The following is a 23,924-nucleotide window of genomic DNA, read 5'->3' as shown; positions in this document are numbered from 1 at the left end:
TAATGGGATCGGTACACATTTTACTACTAAAATAAATAAGCTTAATAAATTAGTAAATGCTTACTACAAGGATGCCCAGAATTACAACATTAGTTAATACATCAGATGTTGGAAGAAGCCAAAGATTTTAAGAAACCAAAGATCTTGGTGGGATGGAACTGCATCCCATAATTCTGGCTGAAATTATTTTAGTTATCCACATTCATCATGTTCCTACCTCCTGTAATGGCTGCCAGGAGGTGAGGGGCCATCTACAGCATATTTCAGTTGTCTTCTTGGTTCTTCATTTTTAAGTGCAGGTGGTTTGAATGAACTTTAATAACCAGCTTGGTGTCCTTGGAGTCCCAAATAGCAAGTGGCTGTTGAGATTATCCTGGCACACATTGGATTGCAGGTGTATCTGCTACCAAAGCATAGCATCCCCATTTACACTGTAAAACATATTACAGCTAGGAGGAAACTGGGTAAGCATATAGATGGCTACAAACATTCAATTTATCATGCTTGAATGATATATTCCCCTTTTCTACAGTAAAATGTTGCTCAGTGCCAAGTAAATTGGGTAACAGCACTTTTGGTAGGATTTCTAAGTTTAAAATTGAAAACTGTACATATTCAGAGGTTTAAAAAAGAGCAAGAAGATTGTTCCCGTTGAATGCAGCATGTAAGCCGCCCTGAGTCTTCGGAGAAGGGCGGGATATAAATGGAATTAAAATAAATAAATAAATTTGCTCAGGATTGGAGGTTGTATGCTAGATGCAAATGAAGATAGCCTTCTTTCTTCTGACATTTCTCTTTTCACTCCTTCCATTTTACATTTCACATTTCACTTTTCACATCTCCATTCTCTCTCTCTCTCTCTCTCTCTCTTTCTCTCTCTCTCCCTCCCTCCCTCTCTTTCTCTTTCCCCCCCAACATAATTTTTCCTTTCCTAGCAACAAGGTGTAAGGGACAGCCTTAAATTACCTTGCAGAAAGTTTTGAAATATAGGCCAAAAGCTTTATGTGTACCTACAGCCAGAGTTGTTCCATTCTGCTTTAAACTGACTATTTAGGCCTCTAAAAGAAGCCAAGACGAGAAATGAATATTGGGCTCAAGACATAACAGACCAATTAACAATGCATCTCATTTCAGTTCTGGGAGAATACAGCGAGAAGTTGGCCATGATTTCCCTCAGCTAGACTTTTATGGCTATAGAGTACAGGTCTCCAAACTTGGCAATTTTAAGACTTGTGGACTTCAACTCCCAGAATTCATCAGCCAGCTGTGCTCACTGGGGAATAGTGGCAATTGAAGTCCACAAATTTTAAATTTGCCAAGTTTGGAGGATATAGAGGATTTTCTTCATCAAGGCTCTTTGGATCACCATGAATCCATAACTGGCATTTCCATCAGTTAGGACAGGGGTGTCAAACTGCCGGCCTGCGGGCCAAATGCATCATGGCAAAACTGTGTCCAACCCGTTGCTGGCAATGGAAAAAAAGTCATGATATGTCGTGACCCATCATATGACATTGTGAGTTTGACACCCTTGTTAGATAATATTTTGTGCATGCATTGCACAGCTGCAGAAGCATCTGCTGTCTCCTAGAACTGCTGGATGAGGCCTCACCAGGAAAGCCAGTATTTTCAGTTTAAATGGGAAGGCATGCGGCTCTGTTAAAAGCTTCAAGAAGATTCTGCAATAAAGCCTCTGTGATTGGATGACATTTTTTGAGCTTGTAAATCTTGGAGTGTAGGTATATTGAAATTATTGTTGTTATTTATTAAGTTTACAGCCAGCTCCAGTCACCCCTGATTCTGATACATACCCAACTCTATAAATCAGGTTAACATCATAACAGAAAATGATAACAGAAATTACATTAATGAGGTAAGAAAAGCAACATAAATACAAAAAGAGTATAGCCATATTTATCCACTAGGGTAAATCAACAATCAGTACACTGTGTTCTTCAGAATTACTGTATCTGGAAGGTGCTACGTTGGATAAACCAGTAATCACAAAGCCAATCAGGTCTTCTGCATTTTTCATTCAACAAAGGAGGGAAAAATAGGGAATGGTGCCCCTGGGTGAAAATATAGAATCAGCAGAATTCTTAATGGGAGGAGGACCTTGTCTTGCCAGCTTCCTGATAAGCTTTGGGGTTGGGGTAGTGGTTTCTACCAGATACTAAAACCAGATCAGTGGTGGCCCATTGCCATCTTTAACACCAGCCCACAGCCATTTCCTGGTTAGGAGGGAAGTTTATACAATTTTGTAAGAAAGGCCATATTAAAATAAAAAGATCTGTTTCAGGCTGATAATGTAGGTTTCCCACTTGGAAAGGAGAAAGAAGAGAGGGGAGAGGAGAAAGGGGAAGGGAGAGGAAGAGAAAGGGGAAAGGGGAAAGGGGAAAGGGGAAAGGGGAAAGGGGAAAGGGCAAGGCAAGGCAAGGCAAGGCAAGGCAAGGCAAGGCAAGGCAAGGCAAGGCAAGGCAAGGAAAGGAAAGGAAAGGAAAGGAAAGGAAAGGAAAGGAAAGGAAAGGAAAGGAAAGGAAAGAAGGAAAGGAAAGGAAAGGAAAGGAAAGGAAAGGAAAGGAAAGGAAAGGAAAGGAAAGGAAAGGAAAGGAAAGGAAAGGAAAGGAAAGGAAAGAAGGAAAGGAAAGGAAAGGAAAGGAAAGGAAAGGAAAGGAAAGGAAAGGAAAGGAAAGGAAAGGAAAGGAAAGGAAAGGAAAGGAAAGGAAAGGAACTTGGTATAGAATTTTCACCTCTTAAATACTGGTAGGGCTGGATTCCTTCCTTCCTTCCTTCCTTCCTTCCTTCCTTCCTTCCTTCCTTCCTTCCTTCCTTCCTTCCTTCCTTCCTTCCTTCCTTCCTTCCTTTGCCACCTGATTCCAAAGTGGCTCTAATCAAAAGAAAAATAGTGTTTCCTGAGATTCAGGAAAAGACCATTTAAAATTTGAAAGGGATGTTTTGTCAACTTCCTGTCTGCCTAGGGCCCCAGAAGATGCATGGCCTTCCCTTCAAGTCCTCATCAAGGCCTGTTCTGCTTAGCTTTTCTGAGATCAGCCAAAGTGAGACAGATCAGAGCCCATGGTGATATTTGGGTCATACAGGACCATGAACTATAGATCATTATCTCTTCATGTCAATAGAGCAACAGATATACAGAAAACCAGAGGTTTTAAGTGCCCTGTCCCATCAGGTTGGTCAAGGTGATGGAGAAATAGTGACAGGTTTGTTTGTTGGTTAGTTTTTAGTATAGCGGTTCTAGGAGATTGTCACAGTAAAGTGGCTAGAAATACAACCCAAGGACAAAAGGTCCTCGTTCCAATGTCCTTAAACTATTGCCATGCCCCTGCAGACTGGCCTTAAGCAAGGACTTTAGTTGCTGTAGGCTTTCTTCAGTACTCTGGAGATAATCCTATTGACCCAATTTATAACCCTTGGAAAAAATCTTTTGAAAATCACCAAGTAGATTAGAAACTCATCTCTTAAGGCACAAGGGCCTCATGCAAACCCCGCCCCCAGCCTTGGGTGGCCCCTCCCCCTGAAAGCTATCCAAAAGTTGCCACTAATTATGCACAGTATTCTTTTTTTTATATGACAGAAAGCATGAAATACACTGTAAGAGTCACGCCAACTGAATTTGATAAAATTTAAAATTTTAGTTTATATATAAGTTAAATAATTGTACTTCTCCTATCAAGGCCCACTTTTTTGAGATGCGGCTCAAGGCTCAGAATGATCTTTAACCCACAAAGATGCACACATCTAATAAGGATGCATTGTTGTTGTCGTTATGAGCAAACCGTATTTTTAAATGATAGTTGATAGGAATGCCTTTGCAGAGTTCTTCTGCAGACAAGACGCTTCTTTCCTAATGAATACTTATTTATTTTTATTTTATTTTATTTATATTTAAATTTATATACCGCCCTATTCCCGTAGGACTCAGGGCGGTTTACAGGGAAAATTAAAAGTTAAAATACATCATATAAAATTAAAAATGATTAAAACTAAGATTAAATTAATCCCTAAACTTAACTAAAACCCCATTAATTAAAAATTAAAACCCCTCAGTCTGGGCCAGACAACTCAAAAAACCAAGTTTTCAAGTCCCTACGAAATGAGCGAAGGTCGGGGGCGGTCGTAAGCTCCGTGGGAAGCTGGTTCCAAAGGGCCAGCACGCCCACAGAGAACACCCGTCCCCTGGGGATAACCCGCCGGCATTCCTTAACCGGCGGTACCCTAAGAAGGCCCTCCCTGTGGGAGCGCACAGGACGATGGGAAGTTGATGCCGGCAGCAGGTGTTCCCTTAGATAATCCGGACCCAAGCCATTTAGAGCTTTATAGGTCATTACCAGCACCTTGAATCTCACCCGGAGGGCAACCGGAAGCCAATGCAGCTCACGGAGAAGAGGTGTTACACGGGAGTATCGGGAAACTCCCATAACAACTCGCGCAGCTGCATTCTGCACCAGCTGAAGCCTCCGAGTGGTCCTCAAGGGCAGCCCCATGTAGAGAGTGTTGCAGTAGTCTAGCCGGGAGGTCACAAGCGCATGGGTGACTGTGCGTAGGGCATCTTGGTCCAGATAGGGCCGCAACTGGTGCACCAGACGAAGCTGGGCAAAAGCCCCCCTGGTCACGGCTCCTATATGATCTTCAAAATTGAGCCATCAATCCAAGAGGACGCCCAAGTTGCGAGCCCTATCGACAGGGGGTAACACCTCACCCCCCATCATTAGTGGTGGAACAACCTGGTTTATCCGAGATGCCGATATGCACAGCCACTCAGTCTTGGCAGGATTGAGTCAAAGCCTGTTTCTCCCCATCCAAACCCGGACCGCTTCCAGGCAACGGGACATCACGTCGAGTGCATCACTGGGTTGGTTCGGGGTGGAAAGAAAAAGTTGGGTATCATCAGCGTACTGATGATACCCCACCCCGAAACCACGAATGAGCTCGCCCAGCGGTTTCATGTAGATGTTGAACAGGAGGGGAGAGAGGACCGACCCGAGGGACTCCACAAACGAGAGACATCGGGGCGGACCTCTGCCCTCCCGTCAACACCGACTGCGAGCGGCCCAGGAGGTAGGAGGAGAACCTCCGTAAAACGGTGCCTCCCACTCCCAACCCACTGAGACGCCGCAGTAGGATACCATGGTCGATGGTATCGAAAGCCGCTGAGAGATCTAAAAGGACTAGGACAGAGGAACATCCCCTGTCCCGAGCCCACCAGAGTTCATTCACCAGTGCGACCAATGCCGTCTCTGTGCTGTACCTGGGCCTGAAACCCGATTGGTACGGGTCCAGATAATCAGTTTCCTCCAGGAACAGAGGAAGCTGATGCGCCACCACACTCTCAACAACATTCGCCAAAAGGCGAAGGTTGGAGACCGGACGATAGTTATTTAAAACAGCCGGGTCCAGGGCAGGCTTCTTGAGGAGGGGCCTCACCACCGCCTCCTTCAAGGCAGCGGGGAAGATACCCTCCTTCAAGGAAGCAGTTATTACTGCCTGGAACCAGCCTCGTGTCTCCTCCCGAGCCGCATAAACCAGTTTGATGAACTAAATTTACATGGCTAATATTACATTCCAAAGTTCAAAGGAAAGGCTAATAATGAAGAACGGTTGAAGGAATGTGGAATTTTGCAGATGGGCAGCAAATAAATTTAATAAACAAAGATAGATAGATAGATAGATAGATAGATAGATAGATAGATAGATAGATAGATAGGTAGGTAGGTAGGTAGGTAGGTAGGTAGGTAGGTAGGTAGGTAGATAGATAGATAGATAGATAGATAGATAGATAGATAGATAGATAGATAGATAGATAGATAGATAGATAGATAGATAGATAGATAGATAGATAGATAGATAGATAGACAGACAGACAGACAGACAGACAGACAGACAGACAGACAGACAGACAGACAGACAGACAGACTAAATAGGGGTGACATGATGACCATATTTAGGTGTACAAGGGAAGTTTACAGGATGATGATCATGAACTATTTTCCATAGCCATAGAAAAAAGAACCAGCTATAATGGGTGTAAGGGCAGCTACCTAGTTTTCTTTTAAACATAAGGAGAGCCAGTTTGATCTAATGATTAAGGCACCAGGCTAGAAACCAGGACACTGAGTTGTAGTCCCAGTTTAGGCATGAAAGCCAGCTGGGTGACTGGGCCAGTCACTCTCTCTCAGCCCAACCCACCTCACAGGGCTGTTGTTGAGGGGAAAATAGGAGGGAGGAGCATTAGATACGTTTACCTCCTTGAAGTATTTATAACAATAATAAAGGCTGGATACAAATGAATAAATAAATAAATAACTTCCTGATGGTAACATCTGTACAATAGTGGAACAGTTTACCTATAGAATCTGGAGGTTTGTAAGAATAGGATGGATAGTAAACTCTCAAAGATGGTTTCATGGTTTTTCAGTACACTGCGGAGAGAGGGACTAGGTATCTTTGTGGTCCCTTCCGTTCTATAATTCTATGGTTCTAATAATTTAAATTTTGCCTGTGCAGAACACATCCAAACTTATGAATCTCTTTTCCATGATGGCCCCAAATGCTGCTTTGTCTAGAGTTTGTCTGATGTACCTGGAGTGAGTTCCCCCCCACTTAATCAGTTACTCTAACTTGTATATTATTTGTAAGCTATTTGAAAAATATCTTTTGCTGCATAATCTACTCAATCGATTCTTTTCCTGAGGACAGCTGGTCATAAACAGAAATTTTCAAGGACGTAAAATCATTTATATTTACAGCCTGTAACTTTCTGTTCTTACTGGCTTAGCCAGATCCAAGTTGAGGGATCATGTATAACTGCCATATTTTTGCTTAAACACCAGTAAGACTCAAGTATTGGTTCCTTAATACTATGAAGCAGCACACAAACTGACAGAGAGAAATAAAGGAAATTAAAGTAGGCTGCTTCATGGCTAAGTGGAGATTTGGAGTATCATCCCCTGTTCTTGACCAGTGCAAAGTTTTGCATCAACCTAGTTCTGAAATATTAAGAAACTTTCGAGTTTAGCAGTCTTTGAGGCTTAACAGGGAAGAGGGAAAAGAAAGCTTTGGATGTGAGCCTGCCCAGAGAAAGCATCCTTAATGTACAGTTAGCAAGCAAGGTTATTTAATACTGAACTCTTCTACATAGGAATCAGGAGAATGTTTTATTGGATACCAGTTTTTAGCCTGAAGTGTTAAAATGACAATTTTTCATGGCTTAGAGATCATAATGTTAACATTAAAAAAAAAGTTTGCCCCTAGGGAGAAATTTTACTTTCAAAAATATGATAATCATACACACTTATATTTACTATCCCATATATATTATATCATAAAAAAGCCTTTTAATTAGAACTGCAAACAAAGAAGAAAAACCAGATTGAAATCATCTCTGTTTTGTCACATACCCAGACAAACATTCATTTCTTCTATTCATATTTTCTTGGCCTTTCAGGTTTAACTAGATTTTTCCAACCGTTGTCTTTAATGTTACAGAGAAGAAGAAAGTAAAGTATCATATGTTGTTTTATGTATATGTGCATGTGTATACGCGTCCATCGATACAAGTGAGTCTATAGTTGGGGGTCACAAAATCAACAGTATTTTCCATAATTTTTTCATTTTGACTCCAGTGGTCTGTGGGTTATGAAATCCAAGTATGTAGTGAAGTTTTAGCCTATGATTCATCAATCATCTGCTTGGCTAGAGACAAGATATATTGCAAAGGAATTGCCAACGATTTCCTGGGTGCTTTTTTTTTTTACCAAAGACAAAAGCCCCTTTGCTAGGGAAAGAGCATCTTGTATAGATAATGTGAAGTCTTAATACCACTTTACAATGCCTTGGTAAGGCCACACCTGGAATACTGCATCCAGTTTTGGTCACCACGATGTAAAAAAGATGTCGAGACTCTAGAAAGGGTACAGAGAAGAGCAACAAAGATGATTGGGGGACTGGAGACTAAAACATATAAGGAACAGCTGCTGGATTTGGGAATGTCTAGTCTAATGAATAGAAGGACGAGGGGGGACATGATAGCAGTGTTCCAATATCTCAGGGGCTGCCACAAAGAAGAGGGAGTCAAGCTATTCTCCAAAGCGCCCGAAGGCAGAACAAGAAGCAACGGATGGAAACTAATCAAGGAGAGAAGCAACTTAGAACTAAGGAGAAACTTCCTGACAGTAAGAACAATTAACCAGTGGAACAACCTGCCTCCAGGAGTTGTGAATGCTCCAACACTGGAAGTTTTTAAGAAGAAACTGGACAGCCATTTGTCCGAAATGGTATAGGGTTTCCTGCCTGAGCAGGGGGTTGGACTAGATGACCTCCAAGGTCCCTTCCAACTTTATTATTATTATTATTATTATTATTATTATTATTATTATTATTATTATTATTATTATTATTATTATTATTAAAATATGATTACACACTTCTTTTTCTCTAACCCACTCTCCATTTTCAAATGTAATCTCTCAGGCTTTTTTTTTTAAAAAAATAATAATAATAATCAGGTGTTCAAGTATCTCCTGTGTGATGCCTGCTTCAAACTTTCAGGTTCACCTGCATCCCACAATTTACTCTGAAGGAAAATGAAAATCTGATTTGATCTTTTATTACAATCATCTCCAATTAACTTGATTATTCCTATGATTAGAGGCCAGAAGAACAGAGACAGTAGATAAACTTTAGATTCTACCTGTTAATTGTATACAACAAGGGAACGGTAGAGCTAAGTTCCTTGGGATTTCAAAAGAGTACCAAAAGAACTGCTTTAGGGTTTAAATTCTCAGGAGATCATGGCCTGCACAATGAAGAATAATTAACGTCTTGTCATGGCTTTCTTAGAGTCTGGCAAAGTGGATAGTGGTTTACCAAGTATTGCAAGCACAGAACTTTCTTTGGAGTCCTGAGTGCTCTCTGAGCTTGGTTGTTTGATTGCAGACGTTTCATTACCTGACTGAGTAACATCACCAGTGTTTGATGTTTGTTTATATATAGTAGTTGCCCTTCTAGTGATGATGGGGTGGTATGTTTTTCTCCTTAAGAATTAAGCAAGGACTAACACCAGACAAATGAAAAAAAAATACCCCAATGAAGGAACTACTGAGAAGGAAACCACACCTCCACGAACATTGGCAGAACAAGCTAAGGGCATTCTAATCAACTATGATTTAAAAATATGGTTTGCTCATAAAGACAATAATGCATCCTTATTAGATGTGTGCATCTTTGTGGGTTAAAAACCATTCTGAGCCTTGGGTTGTATCTCAGAAAAGTGGGACTTGACAGAAGGAGTACAATTATTTAACTTGTATATAAACTAAAATTTAACATTTTATCAAATTCAGTTGGCATGACTATTACTGTGTATTTCATCATTTCTTTTTGTCATGTTAAAAAACATAGTTATAGATTTTACACTTAGGCAAGAAAAACCAAATGCACAGGTATAGAATAAGAGGCACTGTGCTCAACAGCAATAATTGTGAGTGGGATCTAAGAATCCTAATGACAACCACTTAAATATGAGCCAGCGGTGGGCTGCAGCTGCCAAAAAAGCCAATGCAATCCTACGCTGCATCAACAGAGGGAATCAAGATCATGTGAAGTGTTAGCTTTGGTAAGAACATACTTGGAATATGGAGTCCAGTTTTGGTCACCATGATACAAAAAAGAAGTTGAGACTCTAGAAAGAGTGCAGAGAAGAGCAACAAAGGTGATTAGAGGACTGGAAGCTAAAACACATGAAGAACGGTTGCAGGAATTTGTATGTCTAGACTAGTAAAAAGAAGGAGTAAGGGTGACATGATAGCACTATTCCAATATTTGAGGGGCTGCCACAGAGAAGAGGGGGACAACCTATTCTCCACAGCACCAGAAGGCAGGACAAGAATGGAAACTACACTAATCAAGGAGAGAAGCAGCTTTAGAACTAAGGAGAAATTTACTGACAGAACAATTGATCAGTGGAACAGCTTGCCTCCAAAAGCTGTAAATGCTTCAACACAGGAAGTTTTAAAGAAGAGACTATTTGTCTGGAATGTCATAGGATCTCCTGCCTGAGCAGGGGGTTGGACTAGATGACCTCCAAGGTCCCTTCCAACCTTGTTATTCTGTATTCTGTTAGAAGGCATCAAGCTCACCAAGGAATGCGGCTGAGCAGTTATGTTAGGTGTCTCTAAATCATAGACTGCCATCTACTGGCAATTTATAATATTTATTAGAAATCAGCTCTGTAATCTATTTTATTGTGAATCCAGCCATATGAGAGAGAGAGAGAGAGAGAGAGAGAGAGAGAGAGAGAGGAGAGAGAGAGGAGAGAGAGAGAGAGAGAGAGAGAGAGAGAGAGAGAGAGAGAGAGAGAGAGAGATCTCAAAGCCACTTAATCTCATGTCCTTCCTCTGATCTGGGAATCTTTTGCTCAAGGTTTAACACTCTTTCAGAAGGAGACTGCTAGACCCATGTTTATAAATAGGGTAGCTAACAAGTAACAGGAGCCAAGCAGCTGTGAGGTAGCAACCTGCTATTCTGACAACTGCATAAGGCACTAAACAACTGTTGCATGCCCCTCATCTACCTTACCCTTCCCTGCCTTGCCAGACACTAAAGAGAACAGTTAAGATTGTTTTCCTAACAGCCTTTTCCTCAGAGCCTTTCCTTAAAATGTCCCACCTTTAAGCAGTTAGGGTGGCACTCCTCCTCAGCCTCATTGTCCATATGCCCAATGAAGTAGCACAAGAAGGCTGATGTTCAATTCTGCCCACTGGTGGTCTACAGGAAAGTTGTTGGTTTTTTTGAGAGAAGTTTTATTGATTTTTTAATATTTACATATACATGTATTTGTGAAACAATATGGTGGTTGGGTAGTTAAAAGAAGAAACAACCAGTTGTAAATAGTTCAGGTTACATCAACAGAGATGCCCTCTCTACTTCCCTTAGTTATTACATAGTCAAAATAGGCAAGTTAGTACATTTCTAGTTGTAACCTAGTCAATCAACAAAACTTAAAATATATTTTCAGTAATACATATCAATATCCTGCTTTTAAGTTTTATCTAATTGCAATAGGATATTCTAGAGTGGCCTATATTATATAGGAAAAAGCTTAATTTTTGGGTAACCCACAATTCCCTATTTCAATAAAGAATAATTCTTTTGCCTACAAAACTTATATTGTTCATTACAAAGCATTCTTATGTTTTACCATTAAAGTCTAATTTTCATCTTAACAAATCACCAGATATTAAAAATATGGTTTTTGCCTTAACCATTCAACAATTATTAAAATTTATATATAAAATTATAGGTTCTATACTGATTCAAAAGTAACCACTGAATATTCTATAAGTCATCTTGACCGTACATAAATTATTAAAATACTATCTTTTGATATGTCATTCCAAGTTCTAAGATATAGTTCGGAGTTATATTCTAAAAGCTTACATTTGTTTACCTTTACAGATCTAAAAGCTAAATGTAAAATCAGTTATATTTTTGGGGGGATTCCCCTTAATCCATAAAAGAGATATTTTTAAAGTCTATCTTTAGCAATCCCAAAAAAGAAACAAGTTCAGTTTTTTTTAAAATCTAACTCTTGCCTTCCTTTTGTGCCAATCATGCTTCCTTCTTGGCATCTTTAAAATCTCAGATGTATCTTCCTTTCTTCCTATACCCCTTATTTGAATCCAGGGAGCGTATCCAAATGTCCGTTTTGCAAGGAAGATGCCCCCTTTGTGACCATTGTATTTTTGCTTTGATAATTCAGTTTTTGATGGTTGATATAATATAGTTATCATTAAATCAGTCAGATCTTTTTGTTCTTCCAATTCTATCTGGGTTAGGTAGAAAGTAGTAGCTGGTATTATGATTGTCCTTTGATTAATTGAATTCTCAATATATTGTATTTGAAGGCCTTTAGTGTCTTCAATCTTGGTGTTGTTTTCTTCAGGTGCTGCTGCTTTTTGGGTTGCAAGTTTTGTAGTTGCCATTAACGTTTGGACTTTAAGATCTTCTGTAGGTTGCTTTTGTTGTTCTTTGAAATCTCCTATTTTACTATTAGTTTCCACTTCTTCTATTTGATTTTGGGTTATCTTTTCCTCATTTAAAATCAAAATTTGATTTGGTGGCTTTGTCAGATTTTTCTTGCAATTTGGCTTTAATTTGCTCTGTCATTGCCAAAATCGTGTCCAATATCAGTTTATAATCAAGTGGTGGGATGTATTTATCCATTTAGTTATTGTTTGCAGTTAAATCTTCCATGGAGGCTGTTTTAATAGTCATAGATTTTCCACCTCCTGAAGAGTTGTATTCAGTGCCAGGTGTTCCCACCCTTATCTTAGTGTCAAGGCCAGCTCTGTTATTCAGTGAGCTCTCACAACAACAAAAAAAGGAAATTTACTTGCTCTACCAGGTTTCGCCACAAGATGTCATCAGTAACATATAACATGCAATGTAGGAATTTTTTTTCTTTTTCCAAATTAATATAGAACTTTTGTAGGATTAGTCCAAATTTTTTCCTTAATTCACAGCTTAGAAAAAAAATAGGGTAGTGGATTCCTAGCAACAAATAGAAGCTTTTTAGTAAATACAGATAAAATTACTTAATTTCTTTGCTGAATTAATTAAAGTTCTTTTGTAGCTTTGAGGCTTTAAGATTTGTTCTCAGAGTAGATATTTGCCGTTTTCTCAAAAAATGGGGAAGGAGGTTTTCGGGAAAGTCCCACAGGAAGATGGTTAGGGAATAAGAAAGGTAAAAGCTCACCCAGGTCCTCCAGATTGCTTCTTAGTGCTAGGTAGTGCTTTGGCTTTCAGTAGGGAGCAGCTTAATGATTGGCCATCTTTGTGGCCGGTCTCTTCTTCTTTGGGCCAAAGGAGATGATTCCGGATTCCAGCAGAGGGCTGCCGCCCTTCCACGATCGCAGGAAAGTCCTCGGTAATCGCCCCTCCAGGGTGATTTTTGACTCTTTTCAGGGTCCTCCAAAAAAGAAACGGACGGCAGGAAGCAGGCTGTTCCTGCACGTCCGGAAGCGCCGCGCGTGCAAACCGGAAGCCTAGAGGAAAGTATTTTTGACTGGCCATGCTTTCTTGCTACATCATAGACATTTGGACTTTGCAGCCTTAGTGAGTGAACTAATCTGGTTTTTTTTCCTTTGAAAAATTACACTTATTTTTTTAAGGTTATTCAAAACTTTTATTCCACTGTTTTTCAGTGTTTTCAGTTCTGTTAGTAAAGGCTTTAAGACTTTAAGTCAACACATTTATAAAAGAGGTGTAGCAGATGAGCAGGTATCTGCAGCTATAACCAGACCAGATGTAATGGATGGTGCTGACAAAGGGGGAAGTGATGGATTGTAGTAAAGTGGCAGTTTCCCAGCAAGGAGGGAACACATCCAAGGAGGGGGACAAAAGACAACACATCCCAGAGCTGGATAGGAGCCAGAGGAAGAAAGTCAGGATAGCTACTCCCTAGAATGTCGTAGGCCCAAGGGCAGACATGTCAAACTCACGACGTCATGTGACGTTGCAAGACGTATGGGACTATTTTGCCATTGCGGGCAATGGGGTGGGCGTGGCTTCCGGATGAGGCATCCAGCCTGCGGGCTGGCAGTTTGACACCCCTGCCCTAGGGTATATCCGTTAGAATGGGAGTAGTAAGGATTTAGTCTGGCAAGATTCTGTCTCTCTGCGTGAGCAAATAACCAAATTTTGCCAAGATTGCTCTATGTCTTTTTTGGACTGGGCCTGACATCATTAAAGCTTTGCCCCCTTTCAGAATGTGTCATAAGTATTGCATATACATAAAAAGGTGATTAGTCATACTTGAATCTAATTATCTTTGCTACAAAGGCCCGTCATCTGCCAAATTTGGCCAGTGCTAAGTCATGTTAGTATGTCCTAAGATCAAATGTGAAGCAGATGAAGGTAGATTAGGAAATACCTCTAAAGATTTAAAATTAGCAGGAGGCCCACTTGTGGGATCATGGAGCCTGAAACTCTTCTTCATTACAGAGTTTGCCTAGTCTAAAGAAAAGAAGAAACAAGGGTGACATGATAGCAGTGTTCCAGTATTTGAGAGGCTGCCACAAAGAAGAGGGGGTCAACTTATTCTCCAAAGCACCAGAGGGAAAGGCAAGAAACAATGGTTGGAAACTGATCAAAGAGAGAAGCAACCTGGAATTAAGGAGAAATTTCCTAACAGTGAGGACAATTAACCAGTGGAACAGCTTGCCTTCAGAAATTGTGGGCGCTCCATCACTGGAGATTTTTAAGAAGAGACTGGACAGTCACTTGTCTGAGATGGTATAGGTTCTCCTGCTTGAGCAGGGGGCTGGACTAGAAGACCTGCAAGGTTCTGTTCTGTTATTCTATTCTATTCTATTCTATTCTATTCTATTCTATTCTATTCTATTCTATTCTATTCTATTCTATTCTATTCTATTCTATTATTCTATTCTATTCTATTCTATTCTATTCTATTCTATTCTATTCTATTCTATTCTATTCTATTCTATTCTATTCTATTCTATTCTTATTAAATAAAGTCCTATCTGTTGGGCCACAAACAAGGCTGGTTTTAATCACACTTATTTTTTAAAAACAAAGAACTGGAGCTGTAGCTGTAGCAGTAAAAATTGACCTGAAATTTTCCAGAACAAAACCATTTGATATAACAGAAACTAGAGTGCTGCTATGAGCCCAGTGGCTCCATTTTCCGGAACACATTCCAGTAAGGCATTATTCCCCCCCCCCAGATATTTTATTTCAAACACATTATTTTGTCATCAGTGAGATAGCTATACAAACATGATTTTAAGAAATACTTCTTATTAATAAATATTTCTGGTAACATGGCATTTGTAGCAGTGAACATAAAAAACATTTTCACTTGTAAAAATGTGATTCTAATAGACAGTTTTGTTGTTGAATAGTTTTTCACGATTATTCTGTACTTTTTTAAATTTTGCAATAAAAAGGTACAAAATTTACCAGCTTATCGTTTTATTATCCTGTAGGGTCATCTGATAGCAGTGGCAAAAATCAGGGCTCCTTCATCCCAGACCTCTTAAGAGTCAGGATCACTCACTTCATTTAGGAGCAGGCATTTCCAGCCCTACCACTCTTTTCAGTCTTTGTCCTTTTCCCTCCCAATTTGATCATTTGGTCAACTGTTAATCTTGAGATTCAGAAGATAGGGGAAAGCAAATATACTGACCTAAAATGATCAGTGGCACAAACCCACGTGCCTGTCATGAGAACTTTGGACTCTGAATACAAATTGATGCATACTATATTGATCAATATATTATATCTTAATCAGAAAAGTCACTGAAGATGGCTAAATCTTTTGTGAGATATTTAGATGTGACATGCACTAGGTGCATGCAAGTTGGCTGTGCTTCATCTCAAAATGGTCTTCATGTTTACCAGGCTACACGTTTTGTCTTTAGATATTTTTTTATCAGTCTTAAGACCTCATCCAACAGTTCCAGTTGCCAAAAAAGGCTTTAAAAGGTACAACAACAAAATGGTCAGGAACTATTTTCCATTGATACAGAAACTAGGTCAGAAATGATGGTGTAAGTTGCAACTGCCTAATTTTGTTTTAAAAAAAAACACCTTGATGGCAATAACTTTATAAGGTGAAACAGCCTAAATATGAAGCTTGTCAGTTCTCTATAGATTTTTAAGAAAAAGTAAGAATGTTAAGAATGGGTTAATTGATTTTCCCTCATACTACAGAAGATTGAATTGGATGGTCCTTGTGGTGCCTTCACAATTCTGATTGTAGGAATCTTTTTCCTCTCTGTAAGTTTATACAAAGATAATAGCTCATTCACCAGTGTATAAAATACGGTCACAACATTTTCTATAACTATACCTTATCAAATTGGGGGACAAGACTGAGTTAAATTATGCTTTACTTTAAAACACAATCTTGGAGATGAATTGGCCCTGACCTTGATGGCTTGTTGCAAGGCATTAGATAAGGTTTGTCACTGGGCTTGGAGATCAAAATGTTTCTGTGTCAGGACCTATGCAACAGTTGCATTGATGGCTCTTTTTTAACCTCTGCTTATTTTATTTTGATGTTTTTATATTGTTTTCAGTTGTTAACCATCCAGTCATGAATTTGGAATAGCAGCCATATAAATTTAAAGTGACGGTAAAGGTTCCCCCACACATACGTGCTAGTCGTTTCCAAACTATAGGGGCCGGTGCTCATCTGTTTCAAAGCCGAAGAGCCAGCGCTTGTCCAAGGACGTCTCTGTGGTCATGTGGCCAGCATGAGTAGACGCCAGAGGCGCACAGAACGCTGTTACCTTCCCACCAAAGTGGTCCCTATTTTTCTACTTGCATTTTTACATGCTTTCAAACTGCTAGGTTGGCAGAAGCTGGGATGAGTAACAGGCGCTCAGTTACGCGGCACTCGGGATTCGACCCGCCAAACTGCCAACCTTCTGATCGACAAGCTCAGCATCCTAACCCACTGAGCCACCGCGTCCCTCATAGTGACGGTAGGAATGCACAAAATAAAGGAAAATATCCCAAGCTAATAGTAGACATTTGACATATTCAAAATTAAGGACAACATAGGGAACTTTATTCGTTATTCCGTGTGCCAATGTCCTATGACAGACTTATTATACAATAGGTAATCTTTTGTTATTGGGAATTTTAAAAGCAAATTGGCTGCTGTTTCTTGTGCTTTCTTTTTCAAGCAATTACTAAATAGCTAAAGTATATATTGGGCATATTAATTACAGATAGAATTGTTACCTATTGTGCATCCATAGGCCATATTGAGATCCATAGGCTAAAATGTTGCTGTTTTGTAAAAATGTTGTCTGTAGATGTGCATTTTTAAGTAGAATTATACAGAAAGTGTTATTTGTGCTGCACACAAAATAAACACACTAAGGGATGGTGATTCAGTCGAACCCTTTAGAGCAGGAGTGTCAAAACTGGCAGCCCACGGGCGGGATGCATCGTTAGGGCCACACCTACCCTGGTTCCGCAAAGGCAAAAAATGTTGTGATACGTCACGATATGTCACATGATGTGATTGAGTTTGACAAGTAATAATTCAGCTGAATCAAAATATGCCGTTTGGTTGGTCTGGATTTCAGCCAAGACAAAATTTGGAGAAATCTTAGAAACTGAGGCGGCCATAGCTAGTGTACCTTACCCTCTTCCTCTACATGGCACGTGTACCTGCTAATTCTCTCACAGCCTTATTCCCCTTAGCCCTATACCTGTTCAACTCACCAGGCTTCTTCCCCAATCTTACTAACAAGTTAGTTCCCTTAGGGACTAATGGCATTCAGTGCAAACGGCTTATCGGTCCTGCAGTCTTTATTATTTTCATTATGGCCTTTGGCTGATTTTTCCACGGGCTGGCTGGTAACTGGCACTTAGTATGGCAGGCAACAGAGATCTTGGAACTTCAAAGTAACCTTTATTTCATCCATATGCCCCCCCCCCAAAATAAAATAAAAAAACACAACTTGGTAAAAGGAAAACATTTAGAATTGTGAGTTGTATGAGTAAATACATTTTTATGATAGGTGAAATACAGCAGTCGCATCCAATTCCCAAATTGCACACACAGGAGAAGCAGCACACAGTACCTGAACATCTGTAGGCATCCCAGAAGAAAAGGTTAGATGTTACAAAACACCCAAGAGGTGTACAGCATTTTTAGCAGTTAGCAGATGAGCTAAAAACAAAACAATGCAAAATGCAGCCCTGTTTGTTTGCATAAGAGAATTCAGATGATACACTTTAGTGTTCACTTCCTGGATCCAGAAGACAAACGCAATCAATGCAGCAATGTGGCTGTCCTGTCATCATCAACTTAAAACCTAGTAACTTCTGAAGTGATTATTATGATTATTTAAAACCAAGTAATTCTAAAAAAAATGTTGATATCTGAAGCTGAACTTTCACCTTTTGCTTTTCCTCCCCCCTCCCCCCCAATAAAGCCGTAATTTATACTGAAATCAGCATCTCTTCCTGAAAGGTAATCCCAATACATGAATTTCTATTATACATTTATAGGCCACGCACAGATGCAGGACAAATTCTTCACATTTTGAGCCTTCCCCAACCACACACACAATGTTTTATGTACAGCAGTATGTTTATAACAATTCCTGAACTTAAGGTGCATAGGCAGATGAAGCCTTACTTTGTAAAGAAAACAGCTTATAAATTTTGCTCATAAAATGAGATGGCAAAAAATGCCTTGTATCTTACAAAGTCTTTTCACAACATAAACAATTTTAAAATAAAATGTAAATTTGACATAAAAACCAGAAAGATAACCCTGCCACCCTAAATCAAATGTATTTCCAGTATATATTCTTCCAAAAACATCTCCCAATTCTAAAATAAAATTCATATATATATATATATATATATATATATATATATATATATATATATATATCTCATATATTCTCATGCATGTACACACACACACACACACACATCCATCCATTCATACACACACGCACACAGACACACATTTATAACTTAAGTGTTGTTCGCTGTAATTTCTTTCATGCAAGAAACATGAGCTTCTCAGAGAGGCCGTTCTGAAACTGCAGTAAAGCTCTTCACTCGTGCAAAGAACAAAGGGGTGTACATCTTGTCAATGTCAAAAGAAGAGACTGCTGTCTCACCAGTAGACCTGAAAAAAGTAAAAAGTGATAAGCCTGACTTGTTCCTTGCCTAAAAGGAAAATAACTGGCTTGAATAATATAACTTGTACCTATTCTCTTTGCATCCTATGTAAGAAAATCTTTTACTTGAAACCAGAGCACTTTTACATATACGGCTATGGAAATTGGAATTTGACACCAATGTTTGCAGATCTTAAGGCTTTATTGAGGAAAAAAAACAAAAACAGCATTTCAAAATAATACATGAAATGTATAGCTACACTGCAAAAAAAAGGTTGTATAGGAATTTTCATGGTTAGAAGAGACTTTGAGGCACGATTCCCACTTTCTGACGCCAATTAGTAGAATAATCTGCAATTATTAAAATACTTCAAAATAATTCAACAAGAATATCCTACTAATTTGTTTAATTTAATATCTGTTTATCTGATCTGGCAGGGTGGGCATGCTCCAGGTTCAATTAAACAATGTCAACTATCAAGACCTCAGAAGCCCACCTTCTCTGTAGCAGCTCCTGCTCTGGCTCCCATCTTTAAGTGTTGTTTCAAAGGAACCCGAAGAAGTGGTTTTTTCACCCAGGCCTTTGACAAGGGTAACTGAAACCCCGTTTATCCATTGTTCTAATCAAGTTTTGTCATTTTTTTATCTTTATTTTTTTGTTTTTTCCTTGTTTTAATTATTTCTTTAACAATTTGTAAACTACCTAGAGTCACTGAGAGTTGGGCACAACACACATTTATTATTATGGTTGGTCCTACAGTCAGCAGATTTATACTGGATTTGGTATTTTAATCTATCAAGTCCTTCCCAAGGAGCCGGGATAGGCAGAGGTTGTTGTTTGATAGTGATAAAGATATTGTTGCAGGACATAAGCTGTTCCAAATAAAGCTGCCTTTTGTAATGTTTGCAACTGCACCCAAGGTATCTATTGCTTTGGCCACAGCATCCAATATCCAGATCTTTTTGTCTTTGTTACCGACAATTGTTAAGTCTAGGACTTTATGCAGCACGAATCTGTCTGTTTGAAAGTTCCAGAGCATTTTAGCTTCTTCATATTTTATTACTTTGTCTATTGTACAGTCCCACCAGTTCTTGCTTGCAGGCAAATGATATTTTTGCAGATATTGCAATACAGTTGTTGCTACTTTGCCATGCTGTTGTTTATAATTGGTGTGTACAATGTTCTTGCAACAACTAAGTAGGTAGTCCACTGTTTCTTCAGCTTTTTTGCAGACAGGGCATTTGCTTCCTTCTCAATTCTGGTTTTGTATGCATTTGTTTTTAAGGCTTGGTCTTGTGCAGACAGAATTTATACAGCATTTTACAGTTGCAAGAAAAAGTATGTGAACCCTTTGGGATTACGTGGAGTTTTGCATGAATTGGCCATAAAATGTGCTCTAAACGTCATGTAAGTCACAACAATAGAAAAACACAGTCTGCTTAAATTAATACTACACAAACATTAGCTGTTGTCATGTTTTAATTGAACATACGATGGAAACATTCACAGTGCAGGGTGGAAAAAGTATGTGAACCCCTAGCCTAATGACTTCTCCAAGAGCTAACTGGAGCCAGGAGTGAGCCAACCTTGACTCCAACCAGTGTGATGATATTGGATGCGTTGCTGACAGCTGTCCTGCCCTTTAAAAACACACACCTGTTTTGGGTTTACTGGTCTCAAGAAGCACTGTCTGATGTGAACCATGCCTCGCAGAAAACAGCTCTCAGAAGACCTACGATCAAGAATTGTTGACTTGCATGAAGCTGGAAAGGGTTACAAAAGTATCTCCAAAAGCCTTGATGTTTATGTGTCCAGGTAAGACAGTCTACAAATGGAGAAAGTTTAGCACTGTTGCTACTTTCCCTAGGTGTGGTCGTCCTGTAAAAATGACTGCAAGAGCACAGCGCATAATGCTTAATGAGGTAAAGAAGAATCCTAGAGTGTCAGCTAAAGACCTACAGAAATCTCTGGCACATGCTAACATTTTTGTTGACACATCTACAATAAGGAAAACATTAAACAAGAATGGAGTACATGGGAGGACACCACGAAGGAAGCCATTGCTGTCCAAAAAAAATATTGCAGCACGTTTGAAGTTTGCAAAAGAGCACCTGGATGTTCCACAACACTACTGGCAAAATATACTGTGGACAGATGAAACCAAAATTGAGTTGTTTGGGAAAAACACACAACACTATGTGTGGAGAAAAAAAGGCACAGCACACCAACATCAAAACCTCATCCCCACTGTAAAACATGGCGGAGGGAGCATCATGGTTTGGGGCTGCTTTGCTGCCTCAGGGCCTGGACGGATTGTTGTCATTGATGGGAAAATGAATTCCAGAGTTTATCAGGACATTTTGCAGGAAAACGTACGACCATCTGTCCACCAACTGAAGCTCCGCAGAGGATGGGTGATGCAACAGGACAATGACCCAAAGCATACAAGTAATTCAACAAAACAATGGCTTCAACAGAACAGAATACGCCTTCTGGAGTGGCCCAGTCAGAGTCCTGACCTCAACCTGATTGAAATGCTGTGGCATGACCTTAAGAGAGAGATTCACACCAGACAGCCCAAGAATATTGCTACACTGAAACAGTTTTGTGCAGAGGAGTGGTCCAAAATTACTCCAGATCGTTGTGCAGGTCTGATCTGCAACTACAGGAAACGTTTGGTTGAGGTTATTGCTGCCAAAGGAGGGTCAACCAGTTAAGTCCAAAGGTTCACATACTTTTTCCACCCTGCACTGTGAATGTTTCCATCTTATGTTCAATTAAAACATGACAACAGCTAATGTTTGTGTAGTATTATTTTAAGCAGACTGTGTTTTTCTATTGTTGTGACTTACATGACGTTTAGAGCGCATTTTATGGCCAATTCATGCAAAACTCCACGTAATCCCAAAGGGTTCACATACTTTTTCTTGCAAGTGTAGTTCTGCTCTAGTGACTGGAATTGCCCAGGTGCCTTGATGGTGTTACCTTCACTGAGTTTAGACTTTCAGATCTTCTTCCCTTTCTTCATTTCTAACCTTCTTGACTTCAGTGAAGCCTGAAGTTATCAACTTGAAGGATGCCCAGGTATTTGTAATGATTGTCTTCATCCAGTGTTGAGCAGCAATTCAATTTTGGATGGTGTTTTTCTATAGAGTTTCAAATTGTTCATGTAAAGAAGTCAGATAGTCTGGCAAATGTTTTTGATTGATATTCCTCGTCTGATTTGTTCAATATTGTTGACCGAATTAGATTTTTTGCCTAAGAAATTAAAATCAGTATTCTGCTTCATCTATGAGACAATAAAGTATCTAGCAAACATTTCAAACTGGAAGTTATGGACACCATCTAATTACAAACAACTTCAATTCACTCAATGGAATTTCCCTTTCTTCTCTTCTTCCTACATATTTATGTACCACCAAATTCCTCCATCACTCTATTCTGCTGGCAATATTTGTTTGGCCAGTTGGATGAAAACAACTAGAAACAATGTGTTATATGGGCAAATCTCATCTTTCAGATACTTGCATTTTATTTTTATCTTACAAAATTAACTAATCTTACAGGCTCCTAGTTGAAAATGTAGTGATACACATTTCTTATAAGTAGTATGATTATGTGCTGTAGACATCTATATGATTCCTTCTGTTGCCAAGTCTTGTTACACATTGTAAACAGGCATAAAAAAAGCTTGTAAAAAACAAAGAAAGAAAGAATCTTCTATTAACTAGGACTGAAAGATTAGGTTTCAAGGACTTAGAAAGTTTTTTATAACATTTGGAAAAAAAAAACCTTACTTGTAAGTTATGTGGCAAGAATGATGAATCCAAATGAGTTTATTAAATTTCTGACGGCCACTGGAATTCAGTTGTAACCCTACATGAAAACTGTGATCAGTTTCTTGCACAGGGACACGACAGAAATATCTGAACTTGTGATAGTCAATTGGTTTCTACATAACAAACAAGAAAGGAATAGGCTGTCAAGAATATGCAGCAAAAGATAGCTACTGAATCTGTACCCTAGGGTTAAAAGATAAAATGTTACATTTCAAAGACATTTTCATTTCTTCAAAAATTCTGGTACGAATCAACCCCAATCAGCAATCTCCTACTGTAATGTATAAAATCAAATCACAATGAGCCTATTGTGAGAAATTATAAACCAGAACATTTTTATTGTCTGAATGAAAACCAGCATTTATAGACTCCTAGAAGAAATTGATGAAGGAAAATATATCCTCTACCATAGTATGAATGCTGATTTTCATTTAGACAAAAAACATATTCTGTGTTTATAGTAAAGTATATTTTTCTACAGTGAATAATATAAAATATAACCTGTAACTTAAAGATAATGTAAGTATCCTACTTCTAAAACTAGACTTTTAAATGTTGATAGTGAAAATATTAAGAATCTATAAAAATTATTGAGTGGTAGAAAACTGAAGAAGGCTTTTTATTATTTTCTACTATTCCTAACCTTCAATTTCCCCTTCAGCTTTCAATACTTCCTTTCAGTCTTCTCTTGTTCACTTTCTAGCCCTTAATTGGGAGTTGGGAGTTTCCCGACACTCCCATGTTACACCTCTGCTCCGCGAGCTGCATTGGCTTCCAGTTGACTTCCGGGTGAGATTCAAGGTGTTGGTAATGACCTACAAAGCCCTACATGGCATGGGTCCGGAATACCTTGGGGAGCACCTGCGGCCGGCGTCAACATCCCTCCACCCAGTACGCTCCCACAGAGAGGGCCTCCTCAGGGTGCCACTGGTCAAAGAATGTCGACTGGTGGCCCCCAGGGGGAGGGCGTTCTCTGTGGACGCGCCGGATTTATGGAACCATATTCCGGTCGAGCTCCGGATGGCGCCTGACCTCCGCTCCTTCCGGCGCAATCTCAAAACCTACCTTTTCGAACAAGCTGGCTGGCCTGATGGGATGGGGTTGGGTTTTATTAATCTGTTTTAACCTATTTTTTAATGTGTTTTAACTTATTCGTGGGCATTTTGTTTAATCATTTTTAATTTTTGTATCTTGTTTTTTAATATGTATTGCCCTGTTCACCGCCCTGAGTCCTTCGGGAGAAGGGCGGTATACAAATAAAATTAATAAATAAATAATAAATAAATAAATTCCAACCTTCTATGCCTCTAGATTTAGAAAAAAGAAAATCCATATATATTGTCAAATAATTCTCTTTAAACCTAAGGTTGCCTTTTTTGGCTCAGAGCA

At 39.3% G+C, this 23,924-nt stretch overlaps 1 protein-coding gene across 5 annotated transcripts in view; it reads right to left on the bottom strand.

Annotated features, from left to right (window-relative positions):
* Positions 1-17,398: 17,398 nt before the first annotated feature.
* FBXO9 (F-box protein 9) overlaps positions 17,399-23,924 on the bottom strand; it is a 28,579-nt gene continuing 22,053 nt past the window's right edge. For 2 of the 5 annotated variants that reach the window (XM_081314602.1, XM_081314604.1), the window contains 2 exons: positions 22,494-22,648; positions 17,408-18,703 (listed from right to left, as the gene is read on the bottom strand). In XM_081314602.1, coding sequence (XP_081170728.1) covers positions 18,595-18,703; positions 22,494-22,648 — 264 coding nt within the window. In that variant the 3' untranslated portion in view covers positions 17,408-18,594. Of the gene's footprint in view, positions 18,895-21,681; positions 22,387-22,493; positions 22,649-23,924 lie in introns of all 5 variants that reach the window. The other 3 variants (XR_014024703.1, XR_014024702.1, XM_081314603.1) reach the window with 3 other exon arrangements.

Source organism: Vipera berus, assembly GCF_964194415.1.
Source record: "Vipera berus genome assembly, chromosome: 1".
NCBI classification, from domain to species: domain Eukaryota; kingdom Metazoa; phylum Chordata; class Lepidosauria; order Squamata; family Viperidae; genus Vipera; species Vipera berus.
Note: the sequence above shows the minus strand (reverse complement) of the source record. Positions and strands in the feature narration are given on the sequence as shown.